General features: G+C 38.2%; 1 protein-coding gene across 1 annotated transcript; it reads left to right on the top strand.

Moving 5' to 3' along the window:
• Window positions 1-3568: 3568 nt before the first annotated feature.
• On the top strand, window positions 3569-19723 carry LOC142136032 (bile salt export pump-like; the record flags this gene model as incomplete). Its single annotated transcript, XM_075194627.1, has 14 exons — window positions 3569-3587; window positions 4264-4305; window positions 4806-4857; window positions 5260-5495; window positions 5615-5702; window positions 6462-6595; window positions 8339-8510; window positions 8614-8738; window positions 9699-9873; window positions 11984-12097; window positions 14481-14591; window positions 15482-15607; window positions 17740-17943; window positions 19553-19723. Coding segments are annotated over 14 exons (1769 nt in total), but the record flags the coding sequence as incomplete, so codon positions are not given.
• Window positions 19724-19837: the final 114 nt, after the last annotated feature.

Here is a 19837-nt window from a genome sequence, read left to right as displayed (position 1 = left end):
TTGCTATTAGAGAGTAATTACACAGTAAAGATATGGCATGCTGTGATGTGCTTAATTTTTTCACTAGTCCTATCTGGAATGGATATTTTGTGCTCCAGTTCTTATAAACAACTGTGGTAAGAATTAATCAACACTTTTGTGACAGAATGCGGATACATTAATAAAAAGTAAACACAAAGAAATAAAAAAAATGTAAAATATCATTCATATTTATAGTGCAATAACCTTTTTTTAATGATAGTGACTGATAGAATACCTACTCACTGCTACTTGCTATACATCCATGTTCCATTGCATACAGGCACATTTAGTCGTATGTGTCCTTATAGGAAATAGCGGATGACAGGTGTTATGAAGATAGTGCACTGGGAAAAAGGTGCTGTTTCTAATAACAACCAGTTCTGTCATTTTCTGGTGCAGTTCAAAAGATACAGGCAAACATCAAACTGGCTGCTATAGACACAGCACATTTTTCCTATACAACAGAATCCATAAATGTCTTTAATACTTATAACATACATAGATACATAGAAAGTGTTTGTAGTCTTACACTTGACATGTTGATCTTGCTCCCGAGCATGTACCGTTTACATAAAAGTGACCCTACCCTGTAAAATGCAGCATGCACATGACAAAAGAGTAGGATTGACCAAGTCTCTCCCAGTTCCATTCATATAAGTAATTGTGTCTGGAATTGGCTAATAGTTTGCTTTCTTTTTCAGCAAGATGATTTACAAATCTTTCAATTTAGTGTTCAACTAGAAAAGATCATCTAATAAGACATTTGTGGGTGTGATGGATCAAAGTGCAGGTTTTCCAGACCTCAATTTAAAAAAAAGTCTTTTTGTGTGGTTTTCAAACCGTGCAAGTTATCAAATGAAAAAAATGCACATCAAGCCTCATTTGCAGACTGTAAATTGCAATGCCGGGTTTGTGACCTGGAATCCATACAAATGTTGCAACGTCTCAATCGTTGGTGTGTCATCCGCATGGCAAGTCGGGCAAATTTTACACATGTGGGGCCTGATTCATTAGTGATCTTATCTTGTGCAAAAGTTAATATGCTCATTTTTTAAGAAGAAACGGGTGGATAAGAGTGAAGTTAAGATGGATTTTCATTTTAACTTAAGAAATTCTTCACTTACGTAGTGGATTTTGCTTCTTATCTCCCTTTTCTGAGCATGCACAGAGTGGACTTGCTTAAGATAAGCAAAAAACAGCAGATAAGATCACTAATGAATCAGGCCCGTGGTTCTTATCGGCAAGATTCATCAAATCACATATTTCATACATAGGTGATTTACAGTTGATCACTAAAATGCAGCCACAAAATAGTCCAAAAATATGTTTAGACACAAATGTTATGCTTTGTACTACTATATATAGCATATATATATATATATTAATATATATACATATATACATTAATATATATATTATATATATATATATATATATATATATGCATGCATCCATAGCACAGATGCAGCATCATCATCAATCTTAAATATAAATGTCAAAATTGGATCACCACAAGGGGTTAAATCCAGAGTGATTGGGTTTTGCACGATGCAGTAAATCAGCTGTCTGCTCTGTTGTAAAATGTATTCGCTTTGCATCTTTGAAAATCACCACAAATCAAATACGATTGTAAGAAAACAGCACCTTAATCAATAATGTAGTTTGTGTCTGAAACAGCATCTAGTTGATGGAAGTTTTAAAATCACATAATGAACCTCATTTATGTTACAAATGTTTATAGAGCCATTTTTTTTACATTTTTATGTTTATTGTGTATTGTAGAGTTTGACATGTTCTGTGAAAATATTTAACAAATCCATACACTGGATAATTACTTATGAACACACGCTCTGTGACTCATTCTGTCCATTTGTTTTGGCACTGAAACATCTAAAATGTGAAGGGTAGCAATTTGTTACGCTCTGTAAGGGAGAGAGGCGCAGGCACAACATATATTACGTGAGTCAGACATTAACTATTTCTCAGACAAAAACTCTCACATTCTTCATATAGGCATAGCGCACATATGGTACAAACCAGATACGCAACTAGCGAGCTGTGAGCCCCGGTGCGGGGAGTCAGGGAGGACGGAACCAGGCCCCCGATCCTCTGCATCTGCCATGCAGCTAGCCCCATTATCTCCATGGGCCCTGGTGCACGGTACCTGCCGCACCAATGGTAGTTTCGCCACTGGTACAAACACAGACCTCTGAATGTCAGAAACATATACTACATTTTTACCTTGCCCTGGAATAGTTTACAACTTATTACAAGGTTATGTAAGGGTCTAAAAACTGTAATCATCATTTAGCTGTACGATTGGCCACAAGTGGTACTGTTCTATATTTTGTATATAGGGGAATTACAGACACCTGTACTAAATTTTACATATATGTAAGCATATATACCATAAGCTGCTTTATTAGGGTATTAAAAGTCATCCAGTTGTTCTATAAAATCACATGGCTGTAAACAAAGCAGAATGTTATGGGTTTCTTTGCAGGATTATGGAGCATAACATAGGCAAACCGAGGGGGGTTTCTAGTGCCTGGAAAACTCCCTCCAAGCCTGGGGTACTGTATAATTGAGGTGGCTGGACCCTGACCCGCTTCACACGGCTCTGCTTGAAAAGGGAGAGCTGCGTGTACCTAACAGTAGTCCACGCAGCATTACCCATGTATATTATAGGGACAGGAAGAGTTGGAGAGCAGCCAAGCACTGTCTAATATTATAGCCACGCCCCCATGTATGTTGGCCACGCCCACGGGTGACGTGGTGTGGAAACCCCCCTCTACAAATCCTGCGTTTGCCCCTGGATAAATAATGATGGAATGATACCATAGTTGTCTCGTTATAGGCAGTGATATAAAGTCAGAGTATGTTTCTTTGGAACATATTGTTCCGGTGACCCCTGTACACAATATATGCTGCTCTCTATCTCTAGTTACTCCCCCCCACCCCTTTGTGTAACGAGTGCAACATGTTGTGGTCAAATGCAAGCAGCGTAATCAGCACGTTGAGTGACAGGCACTCGATCACTATTTAATGTTAGATTTTAAATTTGCTGGTTAAGCAATACGGCTGCTTCCATTTACGTCTTATATCAAATGAAAACTATAACCTAATTCTAAATAAAGATTATTTTATATTTATTATAAGTAAAACGCGGTCTAAAGCCAAAGCTGTTTATTGTAACTAATTGTGGAACTACAGAGGGTTGTCGGGGATGGGGCCACCATGGGGCTCTGAATTGAGGGGGGACCGGTGATGCCTCTCCGAGGTCCCTGCTGCCACCCCAGACCCTTCCCCAGAGGCCACTGCTGAGCCACCATATGCACAGAAGAGAGTGGAGCAGGCCCATTGGCCGAATCTGGGTATGGTTCCACCATTGATTGTAGTTGTACATACCAGTGCGATGAGATGAATTCAGAAGTTTCATGTCTTAGTCATATATAGACCTAACATAGCATAATGGGAAAATTTCATAACATAAACTGACAAAGAAAAGTTTCTAAACTCATGTAATTCTATTTTTTATTCATTACAGATAATTTGAAGAACACAGAGTAAGTATTCATCCTAATTTACATGATGTAATGACTGAAATGCAATAATCTCAGCTACCACTAGTAACCAGTATGCTTCCAATACACATAATTAAACTGAATGGCGTTTATGCGATTAATAGAGACCCAGATATACCACTTGTAACGCCAATGTCAAGATGTTCAAACCAGTTGAGCAAATCAGTTAAAAAATTCATTGGAATTTCTCGAATTTTAGAATCGGTTAAAAAATCAAGATAGTGTGACATGTCCAAACCTGTTCAACAACGTTCCAGCTGATTTACAAACGTTTGAGCTAAATTTGAAAAGTTTTGTGTTTTTTTTATTGTGAACGGCAAACTTTTAACAAAGTTGGCGAATCTCGAACGCAAATGGGAAGCACGAACTGCAAATGGCTAATGCAAGATGCAAATTTTAAAATACATGTTCGAATCGGGTCCACAGCCAATGTTTGGGGTTGTCAAAGTGGTGAAATTGGATTAAATTTTTAACCAGTTAGAAATTTTCAAGCATCTCTACTTCTCATGGCACACATACATTATGTTAGGTTAGTTAGTTAGTTAGTTAGTTAGTTAGTTAATTAGTTAATTACGGAGCCTGCTCAATTTTGATCCGAAAGACAATTCAGTATCTCTTCACAATATGTATTTATGATTGATCCTTTTTATCTGAACAGAGACAAATATGAAAATGGTAATTCATCACCAGATAAAAACAAGTATGTTAATAACTTCATTATCTCTATTTACAGAATATATTCTCTTTACTTAAATACAGCCCTGCACTGCAAATATTGCAATTTTCCATGTATGGAGAAACCTATTATAGTGTTAGTTAATACAGTTTAATATAGGAAGAATATATTTTTGGCACCTTTTCTGCCCTGTAAACCTTACTGCATAAAATTAGGTTGACTGCTTCAGTCTGGCTGCTTATATTGCTATTTTATTAGCTATGATTGTAATATATTTTTATTGTTTTTCAAATATTGTTCTATAATAAATGTTAGGTAATGCAGCATAAAGAATGTGGTATTAAAATTGCTCCTGGCATATAGTAGGGTCGAAGTAGAACTGTGCATTTAATTTTGTGAAAACAAGGATCCAGGGTTGAACTGGGTATGGTCAGCATTATAAAAGAAGCATTCAATATATTCTGCGCACTCTCTTTGAATTAATTTAAATATTCCCTTAACAGTGCAAACATTTTACTTTACAGGTCTAAAGATAATGAAACCAAAGAGAGCATACGAGTCGGCTTCTTCCAGCTGGTAAGTGCATTGTTCCTTCCAGATTGTTCCTCATTTGATACCGGTAAAGAGAGCTGTCTCTCGTGGTCCCCCCTACTTGCAATATGTAGGGGACAGGATTAACTAATAAGAGGGTGTCCATAACGAATAAAGGCGAGAATCCATTTAAAAGACCAAAATATAACAGTGAAAAAAGGTACATAAGAAAATAACTTGTGAGCAGATGTTTTCTTATGCACAGTAGCACCATTATTTCATTCTGCAAAAATAAACCTTCTAATAAATTTTGCTTTTAACATTATGTTATAATATTAAATTAATTAGCAGTACACCCACTTTAGAGACACAAATAGAGTTCATACTCAGGATAGGCATTAGGTGGCACCATAATTCTGACTCCTACCATTGTTGACTTGTCTACAGTTTCGGTTCGCCTCTTGCTCTGAGACCTGTTTGATGGTCTTCGGTGGTCTCTCCGCGATGGTTCATGGCGCAGCGCAGCCGTGCATGTTGCTGGTCTTCGGTCTCATGATTGACACGTTTATATTGTATGATATTGAATTACAAGAACTCCGAAATCCTAACAGGACTTGTATAAACAACACTATCATGTGGATTAATGGATCCTTTGACGCGGAAAATGAGACAATGAGCTGTGGGTAAGAGATATCATTAAAAAATTATGAACTAATTTAGTTTGCACTTACTAAAATTGTGCATTGTATTGTTTGGCTTTATTATGCATGAAGTCACATCCTCTTCCTTTGCTTACTGACAGCATGCTGGATATTGAATCAGAAATGACCAGATTTGCAGGGTACTATGCTGGGATAGGATGTGCTGTTCTCTTTCTTGGATACATGCAAGTAAGTGCAATAACCATAGGTCCATAAGGCCTGAATGATAGAGATTCCTAAACCGTAACCTACTCATTTGTTTTTAAACGCTGACACAATCATGATGATGACTTGTCTTTAATAGCAAATATCTCTATCCCCTATGAACAATGACACATTTGGTATTCTATCACTAGCAGTGTCTTTGAATTATTGATATAGTATGCATGGGGGAATTCAATTGACCGCGTTACTTGTGAGACTAACGCGTCCCGCGCACTATTACCATTACTACAGTATCAGTGTGAATTATTACCATTAGTACGATAATACTACGCATTATGACCATTAGTACGGTCATTTCAACGCTGGTTTTTGCTTGCAGCTCTGAGAGCTGCAAGCAGAAACCTGCTTAAAAATGACTGTGCTAATGATTATAGTGTGTGGGCTCGTGAGAGTAACATGGTCAATTTAATTTCCCCTATAGTATGTTACGCTTTGTTTTCTTTTTTCCCCCTGGATTTTTGTAGCATGCAGTATTATGCAATTTAGTGCTCAGATATCGGTGGTAGTGTATCCCTTAACAACCAATCAGTGGTTGCTTGGGATTATAGCACATTTTTTGCATTATAATCTGGGCATCAGTTTTCATATATGATCTTCAAAATGTGTTGGGTCCAACCAATAAACTAGTACTGCCTTTTAAACTATTCTGTTCCACCACTAATCGCAAAGAACTAGCAAAGAATCCGTATTAATTGTGTTGCTTCCTATTATTCCCCACCACAGATTTGTTTTTGGGTAACAGCAGCCGCCCGGCAAATCCAAAGAATAAGAAAGCTCTACTTCCGCAAAGTGATGAGGATGGAAATTGGTTGGTTTGACTGTACATCAGTTGGTGAGCTGAATACCAGGATGTCTGAGTAAGTGTATATATATGCAAAAAACCTCTCAGGTGATCGTAGCCACTTGGGAATTGGTCTCCATCCAGGAGATGAGCTGTACTTCCACAGTACCTATTCCTGCCGATTGTAGACCAAATGTCTGGAATAGTCTTGTGAGAACAATGGATACTAATTAGCCTTCCCCTTCCCCTGACCAGTATCTTGCAATCTGATCCCTACCAATAACCCCTCTGGCTTCACTTTAAGGACAATGAATAACATCCTTACTGCCACATCAACAATATACAATAACAATATACATATTTACAATGAGCTACAATGTCCTCTAATTCACATGTAATTAAACACTACAGTTGTAGTCTGTTGAGCTGGGGAACAAAAGCAAGGGCTATAAAAAGTACTTCCTATAATCCATATTATGTGAGAAACGAGGGACAGGATGGTTAAAGTGTTATCAAACTAGTCACGGTTTCCATACCATAACAGACAATATATGATATTTTATGTCTTTTTGATAGCTATCTGAAGGCAAGTTGTAGTTTTCTCCTTCACTGTTAAGTTTCCTTCAGATGCTTTATTGGCAGGAGGTCTAACGTGTACAGCAAGAAAAGCTTCTCCAATAAATTAAACATCACCATGTATGCATGTGCATGTCACTAGTAGTTATTTGTGGGAGTTTATGTACATTGGCCATTTAACGTTTACCTGTTATTGTTAGACATATTGGGCCTGATTCAATAAGGAAAGTAAGGCAAACAAATGAGCAAGTTTTCTTCAGGACAAACCATGTTACAATGCAAGGGGTGCAAGTTTATTACTTTGCACATAAGATAAATACTGGCTGTTTTTTCATGTAGCACACAAATACATGATAGCTGTATTTGTACACTGACATTTAAAGCTGATCTAGGACCTGGCTTACTCCAAGTATAAATCTGCCATCACATTTTAAATTTGCCTCCCCCTCCAATGCAACATGGTTTTGCCAAGGTGCAAAGTTACTAATTTTCTTGCTTTACTTTCCTTAATGAATCAGGGCCATATGGTTTTCAACCTGAATGTCTATTAGTCTTTATTTTAATATGTTACTTATGGTCATGTAAAAGAGTCCACGCTAAAAGTTTTGAGGCTCCCTCGGATGTCCCAGATATTCCCATCAAATGTTACTACGTGGGTAAAGAAAAATTCACCAAGAGCTAGGCATTGATGCTGTAATACACCATTTTGTCTGAACAGACCTCTGTCATTGGTAGCTCATAGGATAGCCCGCACCAATAGCTGATTTAAAGGGACTGGGTTGTATGCTTTATTATCAAAAATTCTATTCAAGGCAATCAGGGACTACTAGTTCAGGTCACACTCCCTCCTCTAAGTAGTGGATGTATAATTATTCAACACACAAGTTTACCAGTGAAAATAGTGGTGTATGCTTGACTCAAATGTTGATGGAGTTATATATAAATGGCTTGATTTGCACACAAGTTGCTGAAACTAGCAGTAAATGGTGATTATTAAAATAAATATGAATCATGGACCATCATCATTAAACTTTAACCTCATCTATATATAATGGAATCAGTCATTTTTGATTAATGCCCAGAGATGTTACTAGTGTATAAATAGCTGCCTCAGTTATGTAGTACAATATAATCTAGAATTTCTGTGTCTCTTCTTTTACCAGACTCATAAAAACAGACCTATGATAGTTTAGCATGTTATTTTTGACAGTAATGATTTTGTTTTTGTTTTTTCCCCCCACAGTGATATAAACAAAATTAATGATGCCATTGCTGACCAAGTGGGGATATTTATCCAGAGGTTTACCACCTTTTTATTTGGGTTCCTGCTAGGATTTGTGAATGGTTGGAAGTTGACGTTGGTGATTATCGCTGTGAGCCCTCTCATTGGTATCGGAGCTGCTTTTATGGCTCTGGTAAGAGATTTTCGGTCAAGTGGTAACCATAAATAGTTATTGACATGAACATCTGTTTTCATGGCCACATATTGGGTTATCTAATTTATCCTTTTTGTCACAGGCGGTCGCAAGACTGACGGGCAGAGAACTGCTTGCATATGCTAAAGCCGGGGCGGTCGCAGATGAAGTCCTCTCCGGTATTAGAACTGTAGCAGCGTTTGGTGGAGAGTTGAAAGAAGTTGATAGGTTCGTAATGCTTGTTTCATTATTAATTTGGTGCTCTTTTGTAATATGTGTACAATTCTATTAAGATCTCTGGGGCTGATTCATCAAGGCATGTATCTAGCGATTATGACCATATCATGCGCAAAATCACTCTGCGCATGCCCAGAACTCAACCATATGCCAGTAATCACAGCCATGACCACTCCGTCTTCAAGCGTAAAGGGCACCTAATACAGTCTACTATTTCGGGAAGTTAACAGGACAGGGAAGGGGCATATGGCCGTATTCAATTTACAGTAAGGGTGTGCCAAACTCAAGCAGATGCAGCCACGTCTGAATCAAGCGCTGGGTATGCAAAGTTACTTGCTATTCTGCTGTATCTCTTGTTCCAGCAACAGGGCTAGTCTAAGTCCCTTTATTATTGACTGGTGACATTATATATATATATATATATACACATTTATAATCCGAATAGCCATTGGACAGACTTGCACCCAAGTACATCAGCGCACGTATCTTCAGATCCGCTCCTTGTTGAATTTGGGAGTCCAATGGCCCTCTATCTCTGCTGATGTCGTTGAACTACAGCTCCCAGTTTGCCCTGCTTTGGATGAATGCTTCCAGCATTGTTCCAGCATAGCTGTATTTGATCATTATTATAAATGTGTTTAGGGTTTTTCCTAGCATCTTCATTTATTTTATTAATTTTAGATTAATTAACACTATTTCCTGCCCTCTGTCCCATTGTTCATAAGCCAACGCCTTCTTAACCTATGACTAGGGGAAGCCAATTAGAGTTCTATGGCAGGAATCTCTTGCAACCTGTAACATAGAAACTAAAGGTACTTAAGAATCTATAATCTATTGATCAGAGTTAGCCTTTACATAAAATATTTATAAGATAAGATTTATATGATATGATGTTATATGATTTATGTTATATGTTTAATACTTGTGTTGAATTTTTTTATCTTCCAACAGATATGACAAAAATCTTGTGTATGCTCAGCGCTGGGGAATAAGGAAAGGCGTTATCATGGGATTCTTTACTGGTTACCTGTGGTTTATAATTTTCCTTTGTTATGCATTGGCTTTTTGGTATGGCTCCAAATTGGTTCTTGAGGAGGAAGAATATTCACCTGGAAACCTTTTGCAGGTAAAATATTAGTTTACTTTTCCAGTGCTGGGATGTTCTGGAGCAGAATGCCCAACGTTATATTCTGAAGCAGAACATTGTTGGCCAACATGTGTGTTACTGTTGATGTAAAAAAGGCTATGTATGTCTGTTTGCCCATAAGGTCAAAACTGGCCATTCAACCCCATGACTGCCTGAAAAACATAATTTTCCTCATTACTTGTGTAAAATGTATTCTAGAGCAGAACTGACCACATGTTCTAGAGCAGTGTTTCCCAAACCCAGCCATCAGGGACCCCTAACAGTGCAGGTTTTCCAGGTCACAAGTGAAATAATTAATACCACCTGTGGATCTGTTACAATGTATCAGTCACTAATGAATACACCTGCGCTCCAGCAAAGAGATATGGAAAACATGCACTGTTAGGGGTATCTGAGGACTGTGTTTGGGAAACACTGTTCTAGAGCATAAGAAAGGTGGAACTTACAGGATGGTAGATGTGAAGAAATTGACTTTTACAAACTGTCTGTATAAAAAGTGCACACCACACCTGACTTCTGCATATTAATTTGAGTTGGAATATACCATGTTTATCAGTGGAGTTGATTTTCCCATTACTTGTCTAGAAATATTAAGCAAAACATGGACATATGTCATTTTGCACTGAGATTTTCAATGGCAGCAAGGGGAGGATTGGCAGAGAAAGCAAGAGAACAATTGCCCCCGGGCCACTTTGAAAGAGCAGAGCCATCTCCCATTGCTACATTTAATACACTTCATAGAACACAGTAGCATGAAACCATTTTTACCAATTGTTAAAGCTATGGTTATTGCAGCTGGGTTTGAAAGTATAGTTGACGCGCAGCCAACATCACTTTAAAGGAGTTTATTCAGGAAATAAAATGTACAAATTTTTCCATTCTTTTTATCTGAGCATCTCCTGCTCGTATGTGTGCCCCCGGTTTTGAAAGGGGCAAGAAGAGAACAGCTCTTAGCCAATCAGATCATTTGAATGCTCACAGCAGCACAGTGTTTCCCTGAGTGTGTACTGAACTTGTGGGAGGCAGTGACCTATGATGTTAGTGAGGACAGGCCTGCATGACAGGGGCAGTGTCATGATGTGAGGAAGGGGATGGAGGTAAGCACCAATCCACATAGGAGTTAGAGAGTGGGAGGAACAGGATTGCCTACAGGAGGTCGGAGGTGGAGGATGCGAAGGATGGGGTCATACAGTCAACACCTGTTTTTGTATTGATCTAATACTGTAAGCTTTAAACTTGTGTGCATTCTAAAGTTTACTCTTATCTGGTTTAAATACTCATAGTAAAGATAAACTGTAAAGATGTACTGATTTCCTGCTCAATTTTAGAATAGTTACTTCTGCTTAATATTATCAATTAAAGAAACCTGTCCAGTAAAGTTGTGTACAGATTATTTTTCAATAAAGCAGTTTATCCTTTTAGTAATTACTGTTATAAATGAAAAAAACAAACCCAAATGTGCCCAATGTGGAATCATTAGTTGATGATAATTAATACTGTACAGACAAGGGCATAACTGTAGACATAGCAGCCAATGCAGGATTGGTTTATTGAGGCTGTAATCACTGTCAGCAGCTACAGTAGATAAATGACAGGTCTGGAAGGGCCACTATCATGTGGATATGAAAATCAGGACAATCCACCATGTGACAGGAAGTAGGTTTAGCTAATTCCAAACCATTCCATCTATCTAGTTTCCATAAGTCATTATGTTAATACAGTTCAAGGATCATAATCACTATAATCCTATTAACCATTCTCTAAAATAATAAGTATTCTAAGTTATACATTTCTAACTGTAAATACAGGGACTGTCCCAGAAAACCAAAATGCATTGCAGCTCTAGAGGGCAGAGGACACCTACACAGAATGGAATCAGCCATTTTCATGGAAATAAATTCCCTTGGTACCAGTGACATCAATGGGCAACATTAATTGAGGTGCTAGATCTTAGTGAATTGACAAAGTAGCACTCACTTATTCAATATACTTCTGTGAGGTCCTTTAATTTATAACTATCACTCAATTGTAAGCACAAGTCTATTGTAGTGATGGGAAACCAAATTTCAACTTGTCGTCTTTGTCCTAGGTGTTTTTTGGTGTGTTGGTGGGTGCTTTGAGCCTTGGACAAGCATCCCCCTGTTTACAGGCCTTTGCATCTGGACGTGGAGCTGCCACAAACATATTTGAGACCATCGATAAGGTAAGCAGGACGGTTATAAAACACAAAACTATACAGTAATATTCAGTGAGTGGGATTTGTTAGTATAGGGATGGCAAACCAACAAATGAAAAGATTTTTAAAGATCACTTGTTGTATCCATAGCTAGGATTTTCAATCCCAGAACGTTTGACACCAGAGCAGACCTGGCCAACCCGAGGCTCTCCAGGTGCTGAGAAACTACAAGTCCCAGCATGCCCTCCCAACTATTGACTGGCTATCTACTGCCAAAGCATGCTGGGGCTTGTAGTTTCACAACACCTGGAGATCCTCAGGTTAAGCAAGTCTGCACTAGAGCAACTTACTGCATAGCAATTCGGCTTATCACACCATTCACTCAGTAAAGACTAGTTCAGTGCTGTACCAGAACAAAGAATGTTTTACTGATACCGCTTTCATACTGCCGCCCCGGCAATATCCCGGGTTTTTCAAGCCGGGTTTTTTCCGGGGCTCGGAGCGTCCCAGCTCAGAAACACCATTCATACTGCACCTCGGACCCACAGGTCTGTGCCCTGGCAATTTGTGGGAGTCATCACCAGAGCAGTTTTTATTGGCTGAAAACATTTTTTTTTTGTAATAGTCTGCTTTTCTGCTGTTTTGTCCATAAAGATGTGTGAGTGTATCTTATAAGATATTTTAATTTTTATTGTTCCATTGTATCATTTGTAAACAATCAGACATTTCTTAAGTGTTTCCACCAATTCCGTTCTGTACTGCTCACCACTCCGTACTTTACTTTAGTCATCTATGTAAAGTATGTGCGACCTTTCTCTTTCGTTTGTTTCTTATAGTGTGGATGATAGAAGTAGTTGTTTCAGTCCATACTGTTGTTTTCCTCTCGAGTTTTTTTTTCCTGGTTTTATGTATGCAGTTAATGTAAATATTGTGAGCATTACAGGTCAGACAGACATTCAGCTTGTTTTCTGTGCAACCCGGGTTGAAAAACCCGGGTTGCACCATTCATTTTGCAGACAACCCGGGTCCGAACCAGGAATTACCCCTCGATAAATCCCGGGTTGAAGACCCGGGTTTTTAGACCCGGGATTTTTGACTTGTACCATTCATACTGCACCAAGACCCGGGTCGTTTGAGCTCGCCCCGGCAAAAAAACGGGATTTTGGTGCAGTATGAATGGGGTATGAGTTGCATTAGGAAGTCCTGAAATATCTTGAAAGGAAAACAAATTAAGGATTATTTGCTACCATTGATTGAAGGTGTAAAACCATTACAGCCAATCAGCTTTTAGCTTTTATCTGTAAGTTATCAAATGAAAGCAAATGTTTAATTGGTTTTAGGGACGATATGCAACTTTCAGCAATGTTAGTAGATGTTGGATTAAGCTTTCCAGTTTTTGTGGATCCGCTCGGTTATTAACTTGAGAACAATTAAATGTGTCATTTAAAATATATCTGGAATGTGTTTACAAATAGTAACACTTATCCCTGTGTGCATGAGCCGGGCTTTACCCTGCATGGACAGGACTCTAAATGAGCCCAGACTGTATTTGTTCTAAGCCGCCACAGATAATAACTGCTTAGATACGTCTATGAACACTAATCACAGGGACATACGGCACACAGAATATACAGCTTTTAAATCCTGGAATATGGTCAGAAAGCTATATCCTGGCATGACAATGCTATCCAGCAGGGATCATGAGGATATAAATATGTAACATCTATCTAGTGAAAACTAACAAATTAAGATAACTACAAAGATGAGAGATAATTAACTAATCATATCCAGTGCCACAAAATGAAACTGTTAAGCACATAAACTTATTTTAAATATTATTAATATTAATAATATTACAATTCCCCATTAATGTATAGCTACTGATGCTCATTTACAGTCCTCTAATGAAAGAAAACATTTGGAATAGTCTTAAATAAAAACAAGCTTAAATCTTTATTTGATTTATCTGGTTATTTTTGACATGTGCCCTCTGTGTAACATGGACATTAAAGACAGCTCTATTCCCTCTAAGTGCACAGGAAATACCCGGGATTTTCAATGCACATGCATCAGGGAACCCTGCATGACAGTTTGTATAGGAGCACTTTTAATACCCAGCATGCATTGCTTACTAAAGGAATGGGCAATATTACATATTCTAACTACTACACTACATACCCGGATAATATGACATCAGTAAATTTAATCTTCAAGTAATATTCAAATATTACTGACTTAGTGTTAAGGAGTAAAAGGAGGAATAGTTTACAAGAAAACTGACTTGGACTTTTGACGATAATCAATTCTAATATGTTCCCAAAGCCTTTGCTAATAATGGGTTGAATTTGTATATAAAAAGTTATACATTGCAAATTCCAGTTCTTCATTAAGACTTTCCATTCTTTTGCAGGAGCCAATGATTGACTGCATGTCAGAAGAGGGCTATAAACTGGATAAAGTTAAGGGAGAAATTGAATTTCATAATATTAATTTCAACTACCCATCCAGACCAGAAGTCAAGGTAGGCTGCAGATAGCAACAATGTAATTGCAGTTTCCATAATGAGCAGGGATTGAGTTGAAAGAATGCACCAGGAGCATATAGTACATGAGCTGTGTGAATGGTCGTATAAACCGCTGTGAAGGATATCCTTATCTATGTCAACTTCTGACATCACTATTCATCATAGTCACAGAGACCCACTTAGGACATTCCTCCTCCATGTCAGAGATTAATTACCTCACAGTTGTAATGGACGGTGTTTGAACAATATTTATAATTGTTTATCCTTATCTTCCTCAATTTCAATTACTTCATCCAGATATTACATTGATTACAGATCACGTAGCACCAGTCCTGCAACATCCCCTCCCCCAATGTGCAAGTTTTCTTACAGAAAAATGTTTCTAGTCACTTCTCAAATGGGTCATATACATAATTAAACAAAAAAAAATAAGTTTACCAAAACTTAATTTACTTAACTGTAGAGAATAGTGACAATTTCAAAACTAGACAACAAAATATTCACCTCATTCCCCATGTGACCATGAAACTTATTTATGCGTTATTCCATAAATCAAATGCTCCAATAAGCTTCACTTTACTGTCTCAGTGCATTTTTGGCATATTTAGAACATGGAGAGATAGCTAATACTGGTGATATTGTCAACCACAAAATCAAGTCACAATTTCACATCATTGCCTTGGGTGCCAAAACAACTCTTTGCGGCTGAAGTTGGTCAATACTGTATTATGTCTGCGTGGGGTTAAACAAATATTAAAGATTAGGATCGCAATGCGGTATTTCTCTACAATGCGGTACTTCTTTAAACTGTACACTCCGATAATTAATTTAGTCACTGTAAACGCAGACTTTTATTAAATAATGACAAATGTTACTTCTCTACTCAGATTTTAGACAGGCTAAGCATGATTATTAAGTCCGGAGAGACCACAGCTTTTGTTGGACCCAGTGGAGCAGGAAAAAGCACAACAATTCAACTGATTCAGCGCTTTTATGATCCTCCTGAGGGCATGGTGAGTTTTTAAGCAATTGTGGTTTGGTGATAATTGTAACAATCTTTGCTAACTTGTTGTGTGTGCATCTGCCATCATATATATAGCATATATCCATTGCCACAAAGAGGGCTATTTGCCACACCTCTCTGTGTCTAGCCAGAGCTAGGGTCTCCTGGTGTCATCCTGACAAAAGTGTACTGTGTTATTTGTGATGTGAACAATAAAAAGACATTTATCCAAGAAATAAGTTGTATCTGTCATCTCAGGTGTCAGCATCACACCATACAGCATGGGCGGATTGAAAATTTAAAGTAGCCCTCATGTTGTAAGTGGGACAATATTGTCAGGTGGGCAATGTATGTCTGAAAAATTGGGGCCCTCTTTCTAAAAGTAATATATACATGATATATGGAAAGTCAAGCAATGACTTTCCACCGGATCGGTGGAGCAATGAGCAGGGCTTCACCGATCCGGCCCTGACATTAAATAACATTCACTTTTAATAAATAGGACTATTTGCCCACCAACCAGTCCCAACATGAAATTAATAGCATTCACATTTAATAATCATCATCATTGTATATTTGTAAGGTGCCATAAAACTTCATAGCGCAGGACAGTCAAAGTTAAAAATCATACAAAATACACATATAAAAACAGAACAAGTGCATACAAGTTTGATGAAGGAGGTGCAGACGTTAGACAACGGGTAGATAGGGCAGTCAAGAAGGAGAACTCAATGCTGATACAATAAGAATTAGTTTCGCAGAGGGTGGTCATGGGGCTGGAGCTGGTAGAACATACAGAGGGAGTAGTATCAGGTGAGGATAGGCTAGGCTATAGTGAATAGGAGAATTTTGAGAGAACACTTGAAAGATTGAAGGTTGCAAGAGAGTCTGTTCAGGCAGGGTAGGGCATTCCATAACTTAGTAGCAGCACAGGGCAAGTCTTGGAGGCTTCAGTGAGAGGTATTACCAGAGAGGGGAGAGGCGTAGGTTAGAGGGAGGTCAAAGTCAGCAACTGGAAGCGTGTGAAGGATGGCGTTCAAGATAACACCAAGGCAGCAAGCTTGGGGAACAGGGGGCAGTGTGATTTGCAAACATTTTTTCCTACTCTCTTTGTAATGTTCGTTTTGTCGCTATCAATAAACATTGTCCAATGCAATTATTGTGATTTCAACGCACATAGATTTAATAGCAAAAGATAGCAGGATTTACAACAAGTCATGCTGATGCATAAAAGGTTTAACAGTAAACAGGAAAGTATAAACCGAATACATTACATTATGCATGCCCATCCTGGGCCCAGGTCCATATTCAGCCTTGTAGTCTGCAGTCAGGAAGAGAGATTTACACTGACCCAGGGACTTGCTTATATGCAGTTTGAATTAACATAACCAGTGATGATGTCACACAGATAACACTAAGAGAGGTCTTCATTGGTCTAGGGTTAACGATGTTCCAGTAGACTGCTGGTCATAGGTCAGTTCATTTGATCTCTTCTCAAAGGATAGGTAACTTACTCCAACTGATGCCTATGTGTCTTCCCGACGACGAACCAGTTTAAACAGACCCATAAACAAAGTACTTTTGAGTATTAATCTCACACCATTCCTAATTTGCGATTGCAATATGCGATCGCTTCCCTATTGACACCAGATTTCAGCTAATAGAAACTCCACATATTTCCGTGGGCCTGTACCATAATTACCCTTACTGTAGTATTATCTATTTAAAAATAATCTCTAATACATTTTACTAATAAATAAATGTGGATTGGAACCTTAATAAATGTATACTATTTACAAGTCTAAGTGCAAATGTAAATGTGTTATTAATCCATGCGATTGTACCATTATATTTAGCATACTAATTGCAATCTCACGGTAAAACAATATTAATCAATTTAGCTTACTTCATCCAATTATTTGACTTCCACAATACCTTTCAAAGTTCCGGATTTTGGCGAGACAACCCTGATTAGAAGACCCAGAAAGGGGCAGAGTGTCACTCAGAAGTGGGCTTTTCTGGACAGATTGAGGGCGGGCTTATTTTTCCCGATTTTGCATGTCTAAATGTTGGCAGGTATGCTACAGATCCCGTATGTCTCCTCTCAGTGTGGTCATTGTGTTCTCACTTTGAATTTGGCAGGTTACTCTGGATGGACATGACATTCGCTCATTGAACATTCAATGGCTGCGTTCTCTGATTGGCATTGTAGAGCAGGAGCCAGTCTTGTTTGCAACAACAATAGCTGAAAACATCCGCTTTGGTAAGGACAGCGCAACAATGGAGGAGATCATTACAGCAACAAAAGAAGCTAATGCCTATAACTTCATCATGGAGCTACCACAGGTATTTTTTTTATTTTATTTCAAATTCATTAACGTGAACATTTGAACAACCTTTGCATAATAATATGAGAAAAAGAGTAGCAAAAAAAAAACTGTTTGTGGAAATCAGGGAGAACCATGTTGTTAAAGTGTCTTAGCCCTCCAAGCCCAGCAAGAGTTTATTGGGAGTTGAAGAAAACAACGATATGGCTGAGGACTATGGCAGTTAAAAAAGAGGGATGATAACTGATGTGCTTGTATTTAAATCAGTCGGACCAGCATGCTATCATTGTTCTTGTTTTGTGAAAACAGACGTTCCAAATTATTGCTTAAGAGGTCAGTAACTCTCGATATTGCAACAGTCTGGATCAGAAGCCAAAGTGTGAGTGACCGTCTTGCAGTCTCCTAGATAACAGAAAAGCTTTGTACAGTTGTGGTTTCAATATTGAAACAGCTAAAGTTGTACCTATCTATCAGCGTACAAAGAGTAGTTAGTTAAACCGCTCAGCAACTGGACCGCAACAGTGACATTAAAGTTGAAATTGTTATTTGCGCTCAATATTGTGACAAAAGGTGGTCTTGTGCTTCCACTAGTTGGGTAGTGGTCTTGTGGTGCTGCCAGGTGGGCAGTGATAAAAACCAATGCTGATTTTGACTAGGAGGAGACTTTAATAGGAGAATATAATAAAAGAGGGGCGTTTTCAGTGCCAGAGGGTGAGATATGATTTGCTGCAAGCAGCAGCCACAAATAACACTTCGTCAGACCACAACAAATCTGATGCTTGTCTCTTGCACTAAATGTTAATATGACATTTTACTCTAAGTTATAGGTAACTTAGAGGTCTCCAGCTACTGATGTACAGCAACTCCCAGTATTCTGACTGTAAGATGCAGTTCATCAACACCCATAGAGCCAACGGCAGTCTAGACCCATTCCAAACACTCCATACACAGTAGACTAAGTACTTACCCTCTGGAAGCACTATCGCTGACACTGCTCCACACAGCAAGATAAAGATGAGAAGCTTCATGAACGTTGGCCCCAGTAGCTCACAGTTTATGTAGATGTTCTCCTGTACTTTCTCTGCTATTTATACCTGGTCAGAGCCCTTGTGCCCGTTATGTTGTTTACACAAGCGAGCCTCCACAATTAGGGAATTTTTCCAGCTCATGGAAATGTGTGATTAGTGATTGGTAATAGAAACACTGCTTTTCTTCAAAATACTTATGTCATTCTATTTTACTATCACATTTCATACATGGTTGTTTTAATGTCTATTTTGTTTGCAATTAGTATTCGCAGAAACTTGGCTGCTTTCTCGTCATAGCAGGTATAGTTTTATATGCAAATATTGATATAGATAGATAGATAGACAGACAGGCAAACAGACACATACATAGATAGCAGGACACTATTATAGATATATATAATATCTGAGCACTAAACAAATATCTTGCTATTCAGAAACGTTACTATACATTCTTTACTTAGCTGGTTAGAATTAAGGATCATCCTTGTGGCCATTGTGACAGCTGTACATATGGAATAAATCGACATCAAGCATTTATTTTTTGTAGTGACTTTCAAAAGCTTCTCCATTTTTGTAACCCCTATTTGCTTACATTTTTAGCAATTTGACACCCTTGTCGGAGAAGGTGGTGGGCAGATGAGTGGAGGACAGAAGCAGAGAATTGCCATTGCTCGGGCTCTGGTCAGAAATCCCAGAATCCTCCTCCTTGACATGGCCACGTCTGCTCTGGATAACGAGAGTGAAGCAACTGTCCAAGAGGCTCTAGATAAGGTGGAATTTTGCTTTACAAATGTCTAAAGATTATTAATTAGTAGTCGCATATTAATTAAAAAACAAATCATTAAAATTGTACTTGTTGAGGACTCGTGAACGAAATAAAATATT

This window comes from Mixophyes fleayi, unplaced genomic scaffold, assembly GCF_038048845.1.
Source record: "Mixophyes fleayi isolate aMixFle1 unplaced genomic scaffold, aMixFle1.hap1 Scaffold_917, whole genome shotgun sequence".
In the NCBI taxonomy this organism is placed as follows: domain Eukaryota; kingdom Metazoa; phylum Chordata; class Amphibia; order Anura; family Limnodynastidae; genus Mixophyes; species Mixophyes fleayi.
This window is presented reverse-complemented; position numbering and strand designations above follow the sequence as displayed.